The sequence below is a fragment of the Hemiscyllium ocellatum genome, chromosome 37 (assembly GCF_020745735.1).
Source record: "Hemiscyllium ocellatum isolate sHemOce1 chromosome 37, sHemOce1.pat.X.cur, whole genome shotgun sequence".
In the NCBI taxonomy this organism is placed as follows: domain Eukaryota; kingdom Metazoa; phylum Chordata; class Chondrichthyes; order Orectolobiformes; family Hemiscylliidae; genus Hemiscyllium; species Hemiscyllium ocellatum.
The window spans coordinates 13,433,824-13,454,446 of NC_083437.1; the positions used below are offsets into that span (position 1 = coordinate 13,433,824).

Below are 20,623 nucleotides of genomic sequence, written 5' to 3' on the forward strand. Positions count from 1 at the left end.
TGGATACCTGGGTTCAAAACCTGCTGTGGCAGGTCTGCAAATATAATGACCACGTATTGTTGGAAACCCCATCTGATTCACTCATTCTTTAGGGGAGGAAACTGCAATCCTACACGTGATTCCAGACCAACAGACATGTGGTTAACTTGCAACTGCCCTCTGAATAATTAGGGATTGCCAATAAATGCTTGCCTAGCCAGCTATGTCCTCTTTTTGTGAACAAATAAAGAAAACAGGAAGAACTAAAAAAAATTCACTTTTCAAAACTTTTACTAATAACAAATGACTCAGCGTATTCTTGACCATACACTATTTTCTGTTTCTAGGCAACTTATACTATCAATTTTAAAAATACCCTTTCACACATCATACATTGGTCTCTCCAGAAAATAGCAGCACATAGTCTTCCCAGCCTCCAATGGGTTGGCGATTCCCTGAGGAATAACTTCAAGTGATGATCACAGACTCTTTCCACTACTTTTTGGAGGTTTCCATATCCACGATCAGCAATAAAGGCTGTCGCAATGGTTCGCCCCCTTTGGCCACACCAGTATGAATCTCCTGAAATCCTGAGACAGCTGTAAGTTACGGCTCTGACTAGAGATTATCACCCTCCCACAGTCAGTGAAGCAGCCTCTCTCAGTGCTCACCATGCTGCTTGATTTTACCATCAAATATGGTATGAAAGAATGGTTGAGGCCTAAAGGAATGAGGAAACAGGTGTTGGCTATACTAAAGAAGAGTAAATTGGGTTTGAATTCATTATTTAAATATGGGGAGTTAGCAATCAGTGGGGTGAAAGCTTTATGGGGTGTGACTAACTGAAATAAAGCACGTACATACAAATGTGGACTTTAATTTGTTCAATTACAGTTACCTTTGGGAGTATAACATTGGTTTGTGATATTCACTGATTTGTAGGGAGGCTAAACTTGGTTTCAAAAATTGCTTCCTTCACAGCTTTCCCCATGACTCACATAGGCCATGTATCTCGGGAGTAATGCTCATTTGGTGCCAGCAATTAAAACAAATCTGGAGTTTGAAAGCCCCACAGCCTTTTATTTTAGAACTAAATTAATAGTTTAAAACACAACTAATTACAACTAGACATCCTTAACACTGTTCCAGGACTTGAAACTCTCAGTCTCCACCATTAACCATCAGGGTGCTGTCATTGACTCCAAGGGTAAAAGCATCACACTTCCCTGTCAGTGAGTATTTCTTCATCAGTTTTAGGTTGCTTTCGGAACATTACCCCTTCGAAGTAGTGAAGGAGTAATGCCTTATCCTGACAAAGGAGCAGCGCTATAAACCTGCTGGACTATAACCTGGTGTCTGCAGGATTTCGGACTCCCTCCACCCTAGTCCAATATAGGCGCCTCAACATCATCACTGGAAAGGGAACAAGATCTTCAGTTTGACACTGCAATCAAAATATAACATCCCTAATAACAGCATATGGAAAATCAGTCTAGAGTATTACTTAAGCCTTGCAGTGGGGTTTCAAGATATAACCTGTAATTAGTTAACATTTCTGGGATGCAATGGAGTTTATTCTTAATCATGAGTAGCCAAACAAAGCAATCTAGCTTCCAAAATAAACATGGAATCCCCCATAGATTAGCAGTATAAAACTCATGAAGACCTATTCACTGATAAAAAGTTTAATATAAAACATGCTCATCCCTAGCCTTCAATATTAATCAACAGAGGCCATGAATCAGAGAATCTTTGACATGTTTTGCAGAATCCACATCCAGCTGCATACCGCTGCAGCTCTGAGTTTTCAATGGGGTCTGGAGAGATTATAATTTCAAATCACAGTCATGCACAACACTAGGAAAGCTGAACTAATAGGTGCTTCACACAAAATTTGATCGCTTGTATATTGACTGTTGAAGACAATAGATGAAACTCGATCAACAATATGCAGGAATTAGTGCTGGTCCATGAGTAGCTCCTGAATGTCATTTTATGATATGGTGATGCCCTACATTAGTGGACTACTTTCTACACATCACAAACTCCAATATAAACCTTTCCTTAAACACAACTGGAGAAAGACATACATTTTTGAAGGTTGATGAGAATATATTAAACCTGGAGAATGAGTCACATTCTTTATTCAACTTGTAGAATCACAGCAGGAAATCTCAAATATATTAACATACATAACAGAGTCACAGAGATATCCTCATAGAGTCATCGGATATCCTCAGTTAATCTAGTCCCATTTGGCCCATATCCCTATAAACCCTTCCTTTTCATATACCCTTCTAGATGCCTTTTAAATGTGCAATTGTACCCACCCCCACCATTTCCGTCAGCAGCTCATTCCATACACGCATGACCCCCTGCATGAAAAAGTTGTCCCTTAAATCTTTTTTAAATCTTTCCAGTCTTATCTTAAAACTATGTGCTGTAGTTTTGGACACCCCCCACCCCAGGGAAAAGACCTTGTCTATTTACCCTATCCATGCCCCTCACGATTTTATAAACCTCTATAAGGTCACCCCTCAGCTTCCAATGCACCAGGGATAACAGCCTTCCTCAACAAATATTGTATATTATAACTTGCTTTCCATTCTCATTTTGAGGATTGACCATGTTCCCTATATCATTACCTTATCAATTTTGGAAATCATGAGTACAAAATTCAACTTACCATTATTAAAAACTTCCTCATGGAATGTAAGCATTACTGGCTGTGCAAGCATTTATTGACCACTGCTAACTACCCTTGAGAAGGTAGTGGCAAGCTGCCTTCTTAAACATCTACAATCCATTTGACAGAGGTAGAGTCACAATATCACTAGGTAGAGAGTTTGAGGATATTGACCCAACAACAGTGATATATTTTCAAGTCAGGATGACGAGTGGCTTGGAGGAAAACTTTCAGGGCACAATGTTTCAATGTATCGGTTATCCTTGTCCTTCAAGATGGCAGTGGTCGGAGGTTTGAAAAACCCTTTCTAAGGCGCCTGGGGAAATTTCTGCAATGCACCTTGTAGATGGTACATACTGCTGTTATAGAGTGGAGGACTATATTTTTGTGGATGTAGTGCTCATCAAGCCGGGTTCTATGCAGAGTGATGTTGGAGCTGCACTCATGCACTCAAGTGGGGAGCATTTCAACACATTCCTGACTTGTGCCTTGCAGATAGTGGAAAGGCTTTCTGCAGTCAAGAGGGGAGTTAGTCATTGCAGGATCTAGCCTGTGACCTGATCTGGTAGCTACAGTGTTTATATGGTTCGTCCATTCAGTTTTTAGTCAATAGTAAGCCCCAGAATGCTGACAATGAGGGAATCAGTGACAGCAAGCCATTGAATGTTTAGGAGTAATGGTTACCTCTTGTTGGAGGTAATGGTTGATTAGTACTCATGTAGTGTGAATGTTACTTGCACTTGTCAACCCAAACATAGACACTGTACAGGTCTTGCTGCATTTTGTCATGAACTGTTTCAGTACCTGTGGAGTTGAGAATGTTGCTCAATATTCTGCAGTTATCAGAAAATATATCCACTTCTGGCCTTCCATTGCATATTCACTTTGCAGCACTGTGACACTATTCCATTTTACAGGCAAATCTATGCTTAAGCTTTAAAATATTCATGAAAAATATATAATTTCTCTCAGTATTCAAAATGTTTCTTTCCATCTCAGTGTCTCAAAAAAGTCTAATGGATAAGTTGGGAACCATGCCTAATATTGTTCTGAGCTACTGCATCCAGTAAGAAAAGGCAAATCTAAGAAAGTGACCAATTTCTCAGAGTTAAGAAAGCTTCAAAGCTAATAACAAAAACATTTTTAATAATAATTGTTGCCACAATGGATTTTGAAAGGAAATGGCGAACACTGATGAATAGACTTTAATTCTACGGTTGACATTTAAATGCTCCAGTACCTGACTGAACAATTAAGCTAAATTTCCACAACAACTAAAATGCATACATTTGTAAAACACACTTCAGAGTTTATGTTTAAAAATAATTCTTTTATCATGCATACCATATCATTGTGCTATGCATGCCTCATGACAATAGTTTCCCAGTGCCGTAAGGCATTCAGTTTATCACAGAGCAACCTCTGCCAACTATCTTTTGAATCACTTAAAAGTACAGTGTGAAACATTATTATTTACTGTCTACATTGAAAATTACCAGATAGTGAAAGAAAAAAAAACACCCTCAAGTAGTTCCAGACACATAACCACAGCCAAAAATCAGCAGTTTTAGAGCTTGGCAACATTTAGTTAATTTCCATTACACATAACCAATAATAAAAAGGAATGGCTTCAAGGTTGTACTTCTAATATAGGAGTGGATGGAGGTTCAGTAATACTTATAACCAGTTCAAGATGCTCTCTCATGGTTCAGAGAACATTTGAATTCCTGACTAGACTTCACTCTTTCCTGTCAGGACCAGGGGACACATCTTCAGAAAAAGGGGCAGGACATTTAGGAATGAAAAGAGGACGAACATTTTCACTCAGGAGAGTGGTAAATTTTGGGGGCTGTTGAAGTAGAAGGGAGCAGGTTTGCTAGGTGAATTGGCCTAAATCTGATCCTGTTTCTCATCACCTTTTTGCCTATTAACATACAATGTTTATATGCTAACCTACCATTCGCTGTTTCTCTATAATATGCCATATGATACATCTAATACCAAAGGTCATATTTAAAAGCAAATTGCCCTGCTGCTAAGTTAGCATTCACAAGTGAATCTAACAGCAATTTCACTTCACCCATCAATTTTACCAATTAAAATATAACTGATATTGGTATATGCTGAATATATTTTCTTTTCTTAAGATCTTTGAAACAACAGAACATTTCTACAATTGATGTATTAAGCAACAAGCACTTAACATTTGCTTTTCTGATTATTATTTTGCTTCTGCAATGTTGCCATTGAAATAATGAAGCTGGTTTCAGTCCTGTAACTTGCAAATTGGCATACAGTTCTCCTATGCCTAGAACTGGAGAAAAATCCTAGGTAACAGAATAAAATGAAATTGCTTGTGCTCTGCTAAACTATGATTTGGAGATGCCAGCGTTGAACTGGAGTGTACAAAGTTAAAAATCACACAAAACCAGGTTATAGTCCAACAGGTTAATTGGAAGCACTAGCTTTCAGAGCACTGCTCCTTCATCAGGTGGTTGTGGAGTACACAATTGTAAGACAGAATTTATAGCAAAAGTTTACAGTGTGATGTAACTGAAATTATACATGAAAAAAATACCTTTATTGTTTGTTAAGTCTCTCATGTCTTAGAATGACCATGTTAATTTCACTTCTTTCATATATAAATTACAAAACATCTTTAAAAAGTGACATTCTCAGGTTAACTTTAACAATTGGTGTTAGCCCAGATAATGTGTTGAAGGTGTTCGCCCCGGTGTGCTGTTGTCTGTGCCATAACATTTAGACTAATTCTAATCTAAAAAAATGAGCTAACAGAGTCTTACATGGATACATGCAGTTTTTGAGCAAAGTACAATGTAACTCTGCAAGTACAAATTCAACCCACAAACATATATGTGCGTGCTTGCATGAGCACGTGTGTGGGGAGGTGGGAGGTTGTGAGTATTTGTGAGAAAGAGTATGTATATAATATATATACACACATGAGTGTGTGAGTGTGAGAGTGTAAAGGGGTCTGAGTCTGTGAGAGGATGCACGTGTCAGAGTGGGAGCGTGTGTCTGTCTGTAGGAGTGTGTGGCTATCTGGGTGGGGGTGGTTGAGAGTGTCTGTGAGAGAGAGTATATACGTGTGTGTGTGAGTGTAAAAGGGTCTAAGTCTGTGAGAGGGTGCATGTGCGAGTGTCTCTCTCTGTAGGACTTAACAAACAATCAAGGTAGTTTTCAAAGTATAATTTCAGTTACACCACACTGTAAACTTTTGCTATAATTTCTGTGTCTTACAATTGTGTACTTCCCAACCACCTGAATGAGCAGCGCTCCGAAAGCTAGTGCTTCCAATTAAACCTGTTAGACTATAACCTGGTGTTGAGTGATTTTTAACTCTGCTAAACTAAGTTACTTATCCCAGCATCAAAAACAAACATTCCAATGTCACTCAATATTCTTGCTTTTATTAATACTGGGTTGAGATTGCCAAACTCAATCCAAATACAGACCACACAAAGCAGAATGAAAACTCTTTTGTCACATTACTTGGGTTGGATTTAAAGTCCCAGACTGAAAGATAAAACATGACATTTCCTCAAGATTCCATAAGCAGTTCCCGTCACTGGCATCAGACCACAATTTACATACCTGAGAATCTAAAATGCGCTGTGAAATGCATATAGCTATATGATCTGAAATAATTATCATGTAAACATTCACACCTATAGTTTAGGAAACCATGTGAAAAGAATTTGCTGTCACCTTTTTTCCAAGTTGAAACACCAATGAGGAAAGTGTGTCCATCGCAGTCTGACGCAACTCAGGAGTACAGTCAAGCGTGCGCACTATTGGATGAATAATCCTGGAGGCATAATCTGTGAAGTCCAAGGATTCTGTCAGACGATCCAAAGTCTCCAAGGCAACCCTTGTATGTGAGGAAATAAAATTGTTCCTTAATCAACACAAATGTGGAACTTATTTTTGCAGTTTTTCCTTTCAGCAATAGTAATATTTGACCATAGTAATTATATATACCAGATGACTATTATTTTACTACAGTGTAGGCTTGCTATAACATTCGTACTATCTGAAAATGCTAGATTTTTTCCATGAGTTTTACGCTGCCAGAATCAAGTATGGTGTAAGTTATGGAGCTCATATAGTTTTTTGGAATTGGATTTCAAAATGAGGAGAATGGGTATTGGTCTTTTTTGTGAAGGATTAAGTTCACCGAATCCTTCTAGATTAGTAGCCTAAATTTAGTATATTTCACAGAGCAGCTGACTACAAACTCCTATAGTGGTAATGGAAACATGTTTACTCTGCAACATTTAGGATAAGCAAACTTGCATTGGTTTTGTTTTCATGACAGAAAAATCTAGGATGTGCAAGTTATGTTTTAATTCAGTTCAGAAAGCAAGTTTTTCAAGTCAGTTCACAAGACACTACTGTTGAATTTATAAGCAAGTTTTGTTCTCTCCCAGGAGGATTCATGGCAGGTTAAGGAATAAGTTATCACCATAAACAGCATTAATTTGTGAAACATCCAAACTAGAAGGATTTGATTAAAAATTTGCTGATGATTAGAACTGAGAAACTTAATGCTCTCAGATTTGCAGACAAGTACATGTCAGCAGAGTTGGAAAGGACTTGTCAAATTGCCTCCACAATCTAAGACCAAGAAACTTGCAGCAGTCAGTGAAGTAGAACTCTACAGAATTGAGATATCATCTATGTTTTCTGCACTTGAGTCTCCGTCACAGATATCACTGGGAAATGGGTTGAAATTTCATTTTGCTGTGTATATTAGATCTTGCTAATGATCTTCCATATATAGGAAGCTCACATTTTCTACATCATCTTTTGTGTTATAAATTACTATTCTATTGCTAAAAAAAAGTTTGAAGCCTCTTATGAATATGTCTCAGTGATTAACCACCACATTAACCAACTAAATGAAAAATAAAATCTTATCAAGCCAGATTTCATTCTGGAATTTGACTTGACCAGTATTATCATCAGCTGGGATCACAACGTAAGGTTTTGGATGAAACCAAGCCAAAAGGAACAGTATTGACAACAAAGACTATTAATTGTAATGTTATTACCCTCAGTAGTACTTTGATAGCAGACTATGTATCAATGGTTTTAATTGGTGTAGGGAGGAAGTTTCGTCACACAACTCTTCCCCACTACCACCCCAACCCCTCACAGCAGCAATTCTCAATGTGTAAATTGAAAACTCGGTCAACAAAGCTGAAATTACGCTAAGAAACGACTAATCTATTTTGGATTTGCAGTGACTAAAAGAAAGTTCTTCTGTGGAAGACTTGGAAAAAACAAATCACAGAATCCAAACAGTGTAGAAAGAGGCCAACTGGCCCATTAAATCTGCAGCAACCCTCCAAAGAGCATCCAATTAGACCCAGACACCCACCCTATCCCTCCAACCCCACATTTTGGATTAGATTAGATTACTTACAGTGTGGAAACAGGCCCTTCGGCCCAACAAGTCCACACCGACCTGCCGAAGCGCAACCAACCCTGACCCATTTCCTTACATTTGGCCCCTTCACCTAACACTACAGGGCAATTTAGCATGGCCAATCCACCTAACCTGCCCATCTTAGGACTGCAAGAGGAAACCGGGGCTCTCAGCAGAAAACAAAACAGTCACGCAGAGAATGTGAAAACTCTACAGTCACCTAAGGCTAGAATCAAATCTGGGTCCCTGGCGTTGTGTGGTAGCAGTGCTAACTATTGAGCTACTGTACAAACCTGAATATCTCCATACTAATTTTAAAGAAAAATGAATTATGGATACAAATGACAGTAAAACAAATCGTATATTTGAATGGGCTTTAGAAAATATCAAACTGAAAATATACTGTAAACTTACTTTCTAGGTCCTGGCGGTACTTCCTGTCCGTCAAACAGTTTAACAATTGGAGGGAGCAAAAGGTGCAGATAATCATCCAGATTCGCTCCAAAAAGCTGTATTGCATTTAGTAACTGCAAAAGGAAGCATATATAGTTTGAGGAAACACAACAAGAGCACTGACATTTTCATTATCATCATCATCATCATATTCTTTGTTACACATAAGCTGCCTCTGCCCATAAAGGTTAGGTGACAAACAAAATCACTTTAAACAGAATTATTTTCCAACCTTTAGATTTTGGTGGGTTTGAATGTTCTTCTGTTCTGATTTACCCCTACTTTAACTGCTCTCTCTGTTTCCTCTCCATTTTGGAACTGAAGTCCAAGTGATGAGATGTGCCTCTTGTGGAGAGGCTGGCTGTTTATAGAGAGACTGAAGAAAAACTAAAGGTAAAATAACCATAGTCCAAGTAGACCATAAGGCTGCTCTTTCATTGAAGAGACACGACTGGTAGGAAGCTTATCTTAAGGGTCACCACACCTCAGGAAAGGGGCAAAATTGAGAACGTGGGACCTTCACGGTAACATAATCGATTTGCATTGAATGTTTTTCAAAACATTTTGAGATCATTTGCAGTCAACAAAGTACTTCAAGACATGTGTGCACTATGTGATGTTGGAAACGTGGCAGCCAATTTGTGCACAGCAAGTTCCCACAAACAGCTGGGGGAATCCCGCAGGACTGGGGATAACTATCTTCATCCCTGGGGTTCAAGGTCCTGAGGCGACAGAACAGTCCAATCCAATGAGCCAAAAGATCTCATTCTGTACTGTAAAATTCCACAATGCTATGAACTGTGAAATAGCCTGAATAAACATAAGAATTTGGACTAGAGTACACTTGTCCAGGACCATTACGCATTTACAAAGTGGGCTATATAATTACTTAATAAAGAGGAATAAATATTTGTTCTACTAAATTACTCTTATCACTCAATAACATTGAGAATTTTAAATAACTGTTTTCTCATCTAGCAAACCCCTTTTGTCAATAATAGAAGGAACATCCACTGCTGACATATAACACAGGCCAAGCCCAATCTAGTAATATGTGCAGTTTATTATGATTAAAAGGTAGAGGATTATGACAAATTAGTCATTTTTTAAAATAATGAGAAAGTGCAGATTTTTCTAAAATGCTATTTTCTGAAACTGCAATGACCTTACAATTTGGTTTGCTGGAAAAGCCAATCTGACTGAAAAATAAACATCAGTAAAGCCTCATGAATCCAGAGCACGTTGTGCATCACAAAGGTATAAGCATGCTCATTTTTAACTTCCACCTTTTTATCCACAAATGGCTTTGTAGGCAGTAATTGTTATGTGGGCTGACGACTGTGTTGCACTTTGAATATGGTAATCATCATTTCTTTATTCTCCTTTGCATCATTTGAAAAATTGAGTTAAATATACCAATAGCCTTCATAATTCTAAAGGAAGTACTGCAGAAATTGAGGCCACATTGGTCGAAATATTCCAGAATTCACTGGATTCTGAGAGGTTCCATCAGAATAGAAAACTGCTAATATAGTGTCCTTGTACAAGAAGGAAAGAGACGCAAAACAGAAAACTATAGGCCAACATCTGTTATTGGGAAAATGCTAGCGTTCACTATCAAGGATTGTCAGGACCTTTCAAAAGTGGAGTGTAATCAGAGTATTTGTGATTTTGAAAGGGAAATAACGATCCCTAAATTTGCAGGAGTTCTTTGAGGATATACCATGCAGAGTTCATAAAGGGGAACCAGCAGTTGCAGTATATCTAGATTTACAGAAGGCAAGTGATAAGGTTATTGCACAAGATAGGAACTCTCAGTATTGTGAATAGTAATATTGATTGAAGATTGGTTAATATATAGAAGACAGTTGGTATTAAAGTTTTTTGTCAAATGCAATTTACATTTATATTCACAACTTGGAGGAAGGGGCAGAATTTAAAGTATCCAAATTTGCTGACTATACAAAGACAGGTGGGAGGGCATGTTGTGATGAGGTTATCTGCAAAGGGGTATTGACAGGTTGAGTCACTGAGGGAAAACATGGAAAATTGAGTTAAATGGGGAAAAGTGTGAGGTCACACACTTTGTTAGGAAGAATTAAACGGGAGAAACTCAAGGTTTGTTTAAAGATTTGTAGATCAGATGCCAGTTGTCGTAGTTGACGGTATGCTCACCAAGCTGGGAAGTTGATTTGCAGACGCTTCACCCCCTATCTCTGACCACTTCAGAGCTTTGGAGCCTCCTGTGAAGCGCTGCTGTACTGTGTCTTCTGAAATTTATTTGGTTCAGTTTCTGCTGCTTCCGGTTGTTCGTTGTAGTGGCTGGTATTTTGGGTCTAGGTCAATGTGCTTGTTGATGAAGTTGTTGGTTGAGTGCCATGCTTCTAGTAATTCTCTGGCTGTGCTATGTTTAGCTTGTCCTATGCTTGATGTGTTGCCTTAGTCGAATTTGTGGTCCTTGTCATCTATGTGCACCTAGTACATACACACAGATGACAAGGACCACAAATTCAATTAGAGGATTGGAATTTAAAAATAGGGAAGCCTTGTTTCAATCAAAGAGGGTGTAGGTGAGGCCGTACTTTGAGCATGAATGTAGTTTTGGTCACTGTCTTGAAGAGAGAATAAACTGGCATTGGAGGCAGTTCAAAAGATTTTCTCTACGCTGATTCCTGGGATGAGGAGTTGACTTATCAAGAACAACTAAATAAGTTAGACTTTTATTCATTAGAGTTTAGAAGAATGTGGAGTTATCTTGTTGAAGCATACAAGATTCTGAGGAAGTTTGACAGGGTTGATGTTAAGAAGATGTTTCCACCAATGAAGAATTCTCAAACTAGGTGACACAGTATTACAGAATATGGGGACACTCATTTAAAACTAAAACTTAAAAGCATTTATTTTCCAGAGGATAGCAAGTGTCTGGAATTCACTTTCCCAGAGTGTTGTGGACATTAGAACATCGAAAGTACTTAAGGGGAGGTAGATGGATTTTACAAATATCAAGGAGTGAAGAGCCAGGAGGACTTAGCAGGCAAAAGAAATGAAGCCTGGTCATGTCAGCTAGGATCTTATACAATAATAGGGCAGGCTTGAGGCACTGAATTAGCTACTCTTGCTCCTACTTTTTATGCTTTTAATAAGCTTCAAAGCATACTATTGGAATAGATAACAATAGTAATACACAAGAGTTTATTAAACTTTGAAAGCTTTTACAGCATCAAAATAAATCTATAAGGGGCTGAGAGCATTTCAGCTATAAAACAGCAGTTCCATCAGCAAATATAATCAAAACTCCAAATGGCTCACCTTGATTGTAACACTGCGACCTGAACTGGTGTCATGCATGAAGACACGCAGCATGTGAGGAATCAGTTGTGGCAGATAAAGCTTAAACTCTCCTCCTAAAGCCACAACAATCTGTTCAATAACCAGGATGATCGTATTCTGCATTTGGTTGTTAGGCGTCCAATATTCCTGCAAACATTTAAAGATAATTAATTTTATTGCACTCTAAATTCTTATTCTTTATATTAAAAAAGTGCATATTGAGAATAAGCTTAAATAATCAATGAGTACACAGTCATCATTATAAATAAATTATATTGTAGTGCAGTACTTTAAATAAGCTAAGTACTTCATGGCTACGACTTTATATTTAAGTATTAAAAGACTTGATGCAAGATTTCATATAAATTTGAGATGTGATTACTAGACAAGATAATATAAATTATAAAAATACTACAAAAAGAAAATACCTGCAAAAAAAACAAGTTAAAAATAAAAGGATGAAATAATGAACATACTGGAGATGACTACATGATAGCAGAAGCACAAAAGCACATTTACAAATGACAGTGTTTCATAACGAAAACCATCTAAAATATGACAAGTGGACAATTGAAGCTATGTTAAAAAGGGGAAAGCAATGCTCAACTGCATAGAAATGTTGAAGGTACACAAAACAAAAGCATTCACTTCACATCAGAGAGAATAATGCGTGGAGGGAGCACAATGAGTGGAGGAAGAGCAAGAACAGACAAAAAAGCACTACTACAATATTCAATCTACTGTTAAAGATTACAAATTGACTTTAAAAAAATTCTAAATGTTTTGCACTGAATTTAATACCTTTCATATAAAATGTAAACAGGTAATTAATTCATAAATGAGTGAGTGAGTGTATTTCCATCATATAGCACACAATTCAAGATAATTCAGTCTTAAGTTAAAAACAAGTCCACTGAGTTGACAGTAATCCTAACAGCTTGGAATACTTCAGCAACATCATGAAATCTGCTTGGCACCCAGTATTCAAGGAGTGCTAGCATTACACCTAGCCTATATGGCAGAGATATGTCCAACGATGAAGTTCAAACGTCAACATATCCATGGAAATCATAACACGGTTGTCATATAACATCTTCCTTTGAAATCAGGTAACTACAGATATACAAAACATTTATATCACATCAGCTTGTATTATCAAAAAAGTAACAAGAATTTTCTACTCTTTCACTGAATAAAATGCTTAATGCACACTTCATGTACAGAATCCGATGCTATATTTTTCAAAGTGTCTTTCAACATGAATATTATCTTAGTCTGACAGTAAAGAATGGGATTGTTTCTTTTCTTTAACGTGCTCATTTTCTTTTTGACCCTTCTCTGAGGCACAGACCCCAATTTCACTTATGTGGCTGTGTTTTTCTCTTGTGTAGACCTCAGTAGTAAGTGTTGTATATTCATCATACGAACAAATTAAGCATGATCCTATTCTCAGTTAAAAACACATCTGTGCGTTTCCAGCAAGGTTTATTTTATTGCAATCTTAAACAGGCAACTCAATATAGAATCACAGAATCATATGTCCTTTGACCCACCATGTCTTTGCGACCAATAAACACTAAAGTACACTCATTCCATTTATTGCCATAGCCTACTAAACCCTGTCTTTTTAAAGGTTACAAGTGTACCTGCCTGCACCACCCACTCAGAAAACATTTACTGTACTTCTATCACCTTTTGCATGATAAGGTTTTTCCTCAGAACCTGTCTAAACCACTTGCTCCTCACCTAAAACTTATACCAAGCTAATCTTAGACATGTCTGTCATGGGGGAAAGATTGTCATGATCTATCCTGTCTACACATCTCAATTTTGCATACCTTAGTCAGATTTGTCCCTCAGCCTCCTCTACTACAGGGAAAACAACTCCAGCTTATCCAATTTTCCTCATAAGTGATACTGCATCTTGGTGAATCTCTAATAATATGGTGACCAAAACTCAACACAGTATTGCATCTGCGGCCAAACTAATGGTTTAAAAAGTTGTCTCATCTGGCTGGCAAAAAGATCACCGAACTCTCACAAGATAAGGATTAAACCTGTAACATCTTTGGTCTAAGTAGTTGACTAATCCATCAGGGAAGCACCATAAGTATTATTTTCAATGTAACCAAGTTAGAAACTGATTATGCAAAGGAATAGTAAAAAGAATTATATTAAAGCAAAATCATGCACATGCTTCAGATCCAAAATGAAAACAAATTGTTGGGAGATATTCATCAGGTCTGGCAGTATCTGAGCAGAGAAACAGTGTTAACACTGTGTCTCATTACTCTTCTTCAGATCATATCTGAGTTAATTACAGAGGGAATCCAAGAATAACCAGACATTAACAAAAATAAACGCAAGAGTCACTCAGCCAATCTCAACATTGAGGTCAAGAAGGATTAAGGACCAAGAGCATAAAAAGTGGAAATGAACCCAAATGACTAAACAATTGCAGTACTCACTTTTATCAAAGCAAATATGTCATCCATGTAAGGTCGGATGTGAATTTTCACGAATGATACAAGCATTCCCAGCTGTTGGAACAAGAACTGATAAAGAAAACATACAATTATACATATGGTTTAGAAATAATCTGTTTTGCCCATAACCATTCTATGAATACATTCTACTTTTAAGTATTAAACTCAAAATTCTAGTCCCAACTGATTACCAGTTACAAGTGTGTTGAATTATAGATCTGGTGAAAGCACCAGTCTGTCAGAACTTTATCCAACATGTTTAAATAGAAAATAAGGTCAAAATTACAAACTCACAAAACCAAGCCTTGGATCATAACTTATACACGATGATTTTAACTAATGTCATGTACAGTTTTTAATCAAATTCTAAAACCAAATCTCCTCAGAACAGAAAGGTTACATCATTTCCATTTTAAAAAATAATGAAAGTACAGAGAAGACCCACTAGAATCTTGTAAGTGGTATAACTACAATATTAACTTCTCTTTTATTGGATGTTGACATACTTGCTATGTATTTGCAGATTTTGCAAGGTTTTTTTCTGTTTTTACTACCATACTTTCGCATGATATATCAAAATTTATTTTAATTAATATTAGGAACACACTAAATTGTTTCCTATATTTAAAATATTTATTTCAAGTAAACAGGAAGTTACTCTTGCTCATTGCGTTAATCCTGCCCTGGAAGTAGGTACTTTTTAACCAACCATCAACATTACAGAAGATCTTCCTTTCATCTCCACTTGACATGAATTTGTTGCTTTAAATCAGCACTATATCAAGACTGTCATCACAGTTGGTTACTGTTGACAACTACAGATGTCCAATTGCTTGTTTGTAGTAGGGAGGAGGGTCAAGGGCTACTTGAAAAAAATAGGACTGCACGTGAAAGGCTAGTCATTTCCCCTCAAATATTCCTCCCTCAATTCTCATCAGGATAACATGGTTGATAAAGATGAGTGGTGGGAAAGAGCACAGAAACAGAGTATCCCAGTCATAGAGATGTACAGCAAGAAAACGGACCCTATGGTCCAACTCTTCCACACCGACCAGATATCCTAACCTAATCTAATTTGCCAGCACTTGGCTCATACCCTTCTGAACCCTTTCGATTCATATACCCATTTAGATGTCTTTTAAATGGTGCAATCGTACCAGCCTCCATTACTTTTTCATGAAGAAGTGGGGCGTGTGTGGAATGAGCTGCCAGAGAATGTTGCCCCTTTTGTCCCTTTTAAATCTTTCCCCTCTCACCCTAAACCTATGCCCTCTAGTTCTGGACTCCACTATCGTAAGGAAAAGGCCTTGTCGATGTACCTTATCTATGTCCTCATGATTTTATAAACCTCTATAAGGTCACCCCTCAGCCTCCGACACTCCTCCAGGGAAAACAGCCCCAGCCTGTTCAGCCTCTTCCTATAGCTCAAATCCTCTAACCCTGGCAACATCCTTGTAAATCTTTTCTGAACCCTTTCAAGTTTCACAACATCCTTCCTGTGGGAGGGTGACCAGAACTGCATACAATATTCCGAAGTGGCCAAACTGATATCCTGTAGAGCTGCTGCGTGACCTCCCAATTCCTACACCCAATGCTCTGACCAATAAAGGAAAGCATACCAAACGCCTTCATCACTATCCTATTTACCTGAGACTCCACTTTCAAGGAACTATGAACATGCACTCCAAGATCTGTTTGTTCAGCAACACTCCCGAGGACCTTAACTATTAAGTGGATATGTCCTTCCCTAATTTGCCTTTCCAAAATGCAACACCACATATTTATCCAAATTAAACTCCATCTACCAATCCTAGCCCATTGGCTCATCTGATCAACATCCCATTGTATACGGAGGTAAACTTCTTTGCTGTCCACTACACCTCCAATTTTGGTGTCATTTGCAAACTTACTAATTGTACCTCATATGTTCACATCCAAATTATTTACATAAATGACAAAAAGTAGTGAACCCAGCATTGAGCCTTGCGGCATAGCACTGGTCAGAGGTCTCCAGTCTATAAAGCAATGCTTCATCAACATCACCCTTAGTTTTAGAACATAGAACATAGAATAGTACAGCACAGAACAGGCCCTTCAGCCCACGATGTTGTGCCGAACACTGATCCTCATGTATGCACCCTCACATTTCTGTGACCATATGCATGTCCAGGAGCCTCTTCAATGTCCCCAATGACCCTGCCTCCACAACTCCTGCTGGCAACGCATTCCATGCTCTCACAACTCTCTGTGTAAAGAACCCGCCGCTGACATCCCCTCTATACTTTCCTCCAACCAGCTTAAAACGATGACCCCTCGTGTTAGTCATTTCTGCCCTGGGAAATAGTCTCTGGCTATCGACTCTATCTATGCTTCTCATTATCTTGTATACCTCAATTAGGTCCCCTCTTCTCCAATGATAAAAGTCCAAGCTCAGTCAACCTCTCCAATCCAAGCAGCATCCTGGTAAACCTCCTCTGAACCCGCTCCAAAGCATCCACATCTTTCTTATAACAGGGCGACTGAACTGGACACAATATTCCAAGTGCGGTCTAACCAAAGGTTGAAAGAGCTGCAACAAGATCTCACGATTCTTAAACTCAATACCCCTATTAATGAAAGCCAAAACACCATATGCTTTCTTAACAACCCTGTCCACTTGGGTGGCCATTTTAAGGGATCTATGTACCTGCACCCCAAGATCCCTCTATTCCTCCACATTGCCAAGAATCCTATCCTTAACCCTGTACTCGGCTTTCAAATTCGACCTTCCAAAATGCATCACCTTGCATTTATCCAGGTTGAACTCCATCTGCCACCTCTCAGCCCATAGTGACACCATGTTAGCCAACCTCCAGTCTTCCAGGACCTCACCTGTGACTATCAATGATATAAACATCTCAGCAAGGTGCCAGGAATCACTTCCCTTGTCCTCCACAGAGCTCTAGGAGACATCTGATCAGGCCCTGACAATTTATCCACCTTTATGTATTTTAAGACATGCAGTACCACCTCCTCTGTAATATGGATATTTTTCAAGATGTCATCATCTATTTCTCCATGTTCTATAAAATCCACAGCAAACACTGATGCAAAATACTCGCTTAGTATCTCCCCATCTCCTGCGGTTCCACACATAGGCTGCCCTGCTGATCTTTGAGGGGCCTTATTCTCTCCTTAGTTACCCATTTGTCCTTAATGTATTTATAAAATCCTTTTGGATTCTTCTCAACCCCATTTGCCAAAGCTATCTCATGTCCCCTTTATGCCTTCCTGATTTCTCTCTTAAGTATACTGCTACTGCCTTAGTACTCTTCTAAGGATTCATTCGATCTCTGCTATCTATACCTGACATACGCTTCCTTCGTTTTCTTGACCAAATCCTCAATTTCTCCAGCCATCCAGCATTCCCTACACCTACGAGCCTTTCATCCTAAGAGGAACATACTTCTCTGGACTCTTATTATCTCAGTTTTGAGGGCTTCCCATTTTTCAGCTGCCTCTTTACCTGTGAGCATTCACCCCCAATCAACTTTTGAAGGTTCTTGCCTAATATCATTAAAGTTGGCCTTCCTCCAATTGTAGAAGAATTATACAATTATTCCCAGATTGGTTGTGCTAAGTTCTGTGGACTCTGTGGAGTTCTGTGAAGGATCAAAAATTGATTTGGTTCATTTGATCTTATCTATTCAGCATGCTGAAGATAGTCTCCTCACTGTGGAAACTAAATTCATTAATTTAAAATAGCATCTCACCCATCTCCACATCCTTACTGATTGACATAGGTCTTGCACTTTCTTGTATTTAGTGATCATATTTTCACAAGATACTGCTGTAACGTCTGAAAGTCACTTTTCTGTTATTTTCCTCATAATACAAGAGCCTATTCTTTGGTTCTAAAACCTCTAGTACTTACAAAGTTGTTCCACAAATTCCAAGTAAGCACTCATAAGCATCAATATTTTTAAAAGTTCAAATTTCACAGATTAGTGACTCAAAATCATTTTGATCGACACTAAACCTACCTCTCGTGTATTGGCATCACAGACTCGAATAACATTCAGAAACGTGGGCATGACCTGAGGCAGGAACTGGACACATTTTAAACCCAGAGATTTGAAGATAAAGGTGACTGCCTGAACAACCATTGTATGGTGGTTTGAGAGTGATGTGTCTCGCAGGATACGCATGAGGGTCACTACAGCAACAGCTGGGTAGAACTCATCCAATGGCAAATTCCCCATATTCACCAACATTTCACTAGTGCTGTAATCAGCTATAATCAAGAAAATAAATATTAAAATTGTAAGTTATATACAGCGAATTCTGAACATTAAAACACTATAAGCTGTGCACGGGATCAAAAAACTATGCTGTCAAGACCACATCCCAGTTACCTATACAGCAGTACCTTCACAAACTATTTTTTAAAGCCCTATTTAAATCAAAATAAGAATTAATGTAGGGTCTGAATAGTATTGTACTTAAGTACTTCCACAACAAAGCATAACATAATAATTCAGCAGCAATGGGCGAATACATACAAAACAGGCAATTGTTGATGTAACTGGATTTTTACTGGAACTGGAAAGCATACATCAACTAGCTTAACCTAACCACAAAAGCAAGTTGTTCCAAATCCCCGTGAAACTCAGATTTCCTTACAAACTCAACTGGTTGACTGGCATCCTTTTGAGAAGGAAACATGCTTTAGGGAGGTCCCAGATACACACTAACAACTTTGATTCTTAATTGCCAGCAAGCTCCACTAGCATCTCAGGAGAGCTGGGAATTGGATATCAGCTACAGCTTTTTTTAGAATGTCCATATGACAAAACAACTTTTTTTTAAAAAAAGGAGGAAGTATAATCTAATCAAATGAAACAATTAAAATTTACCATTTTTATTACCACTACTTTATTGTACTTTGTAAGTAAGAAAAATAAATTCCCTCCTGTCATGCCGATAGCTTTGCTTGTTTCATCATGATCAGTTTGCACCTCAGAAACGGGAACAAAAAAAGGGGGAGTCTCTTAGAGTCATAGAAATGTACAACACGGAAATAGGCCCTTCGGTCAACTCGTCCATGCCAACCAGACATCCCAACCCAATCTAGTCCCACCTGCCAGCACCTAGCCCATATCCCTCCAAACTTTTCCTATTCACATACCCATCCAGATGCCTTTTAAATGTTGCAATTGTATTAGCCTCCACCATTTCCTCCAGCAACTCATTCCATACACTTACCATCCTCTGAGTGAAAAGGTTGCCTTCTGGGTTTCTTTTATATCTTTCCCCTCTCACCCTAAACCTATGCCCTTTAGTTCTGGACAACCCCACCCCAGGGAAAAGATTTTGTCTATTTGTCCTATCCATGCCCCTCATGATTTAAAAAAACTCTTAAAAGGTCACCCCTCGGCCTCCGATGCTGCAGGGAAAACAGCTCCAGCCTGTTAAGCCTCTCCCTATAGCTCAAATCCTTCAGCCATGGCAACATTCTTGTAAATCTTTTCTGAATCCTTTCAAGTTTCACAGCATCTTTCCGATAAGGAGGATACAAGAATTGCACGCAATATTCCAACAATGTACTAACCAATGCCCTGTACAGCCACACATGACTTCCCAACTCCTATACTCAATACTGACCAATAAACGAAAGCATACCAAACGCCTTCTTCACTATCCTAGCTACCCGAGACTCCACTTCCAAGGAGCTATGAACCTGCACTCCAAGGTCTCTTTGTTCAGCAACACTCCCTAGGACCTTACCAATAAGTGTATAAGCCTGCTAAGATTTGTTTTCCCCAAAATGCAGCACCTCACATTTATCTGAATTAAACTCCATCTGCCACTTCTCAGCCCATTGGCCCATCTGATCAAGATCTGTTGTAATCGGAGATAGCCCTCTTCGCTGTCCACTGCGCCTCCAATTTTGGTGTCATCTGCAAATTTACTAACTGTTGTGCTCACATCCAAATCATTTATATAAATGATGAAAAGTAGAGGACCCAGCACTGCGGTTCCTTGTGGCACTCCACTGGTCACAGGCCTCCAATCTGAAAAACAACCCTCCACCACCACCCTGTCTTCTACCTTTGAGCCAGTTCTATATCCAAATGGCTAGTTCTCCCTGTATTTCATGAAATCTAACCTTGCTCACCAGTCTCCCATGGGAACCTTGTTGAACACCTACTGAAGTCCATATAGATCACATCTACTGCTCTGCCCTCATCAATCTCT

General features: G+C 38.5%; 1 protein-coding gene across 7 annotated transcripts in view; it reads right to left on the bottom strand.

Moving 5' to 3' along the window:
* The window catches only part of mtor (mechanistic target of rapamycin kinase), a 474,957-nt gene that overhangs the window by 267,261 nt on the left and 187,073 nt on the right, over positions 1 to 20,623 (bottom strand). For all 7 annotated transcript variants that reach the window (XM_060852056.1, XM_060852057.1, XM_060852054.1 and 4 more), the window contains 5 exons: positions 18,409 to 18,659; positions 14,369 to 14,455; positions 11,880 to 12,047; positions 8,532 to 8,644; positions 6,395 to 6,557 (listed from right to left, as the gene is read on the bottom strand). In XM_060852056.1, the coding sequence (XP_060708039.1) occupies positions 6,395 to 6,557; positions 8,532 to 8,644; positions 11,880 to 12,047; positions 14,369 to 14,455; positions 18,409 to 18,659 (782 nt within the window). The remainder of the gene's footprint in view (positions 1 to 6,394; positions 6,558 to 8,531; positions 8,645 to 11,879; positions 12,048 to 14,368; positions 14,456 to 18,408; positions 18,660 to 20,623) is intronic.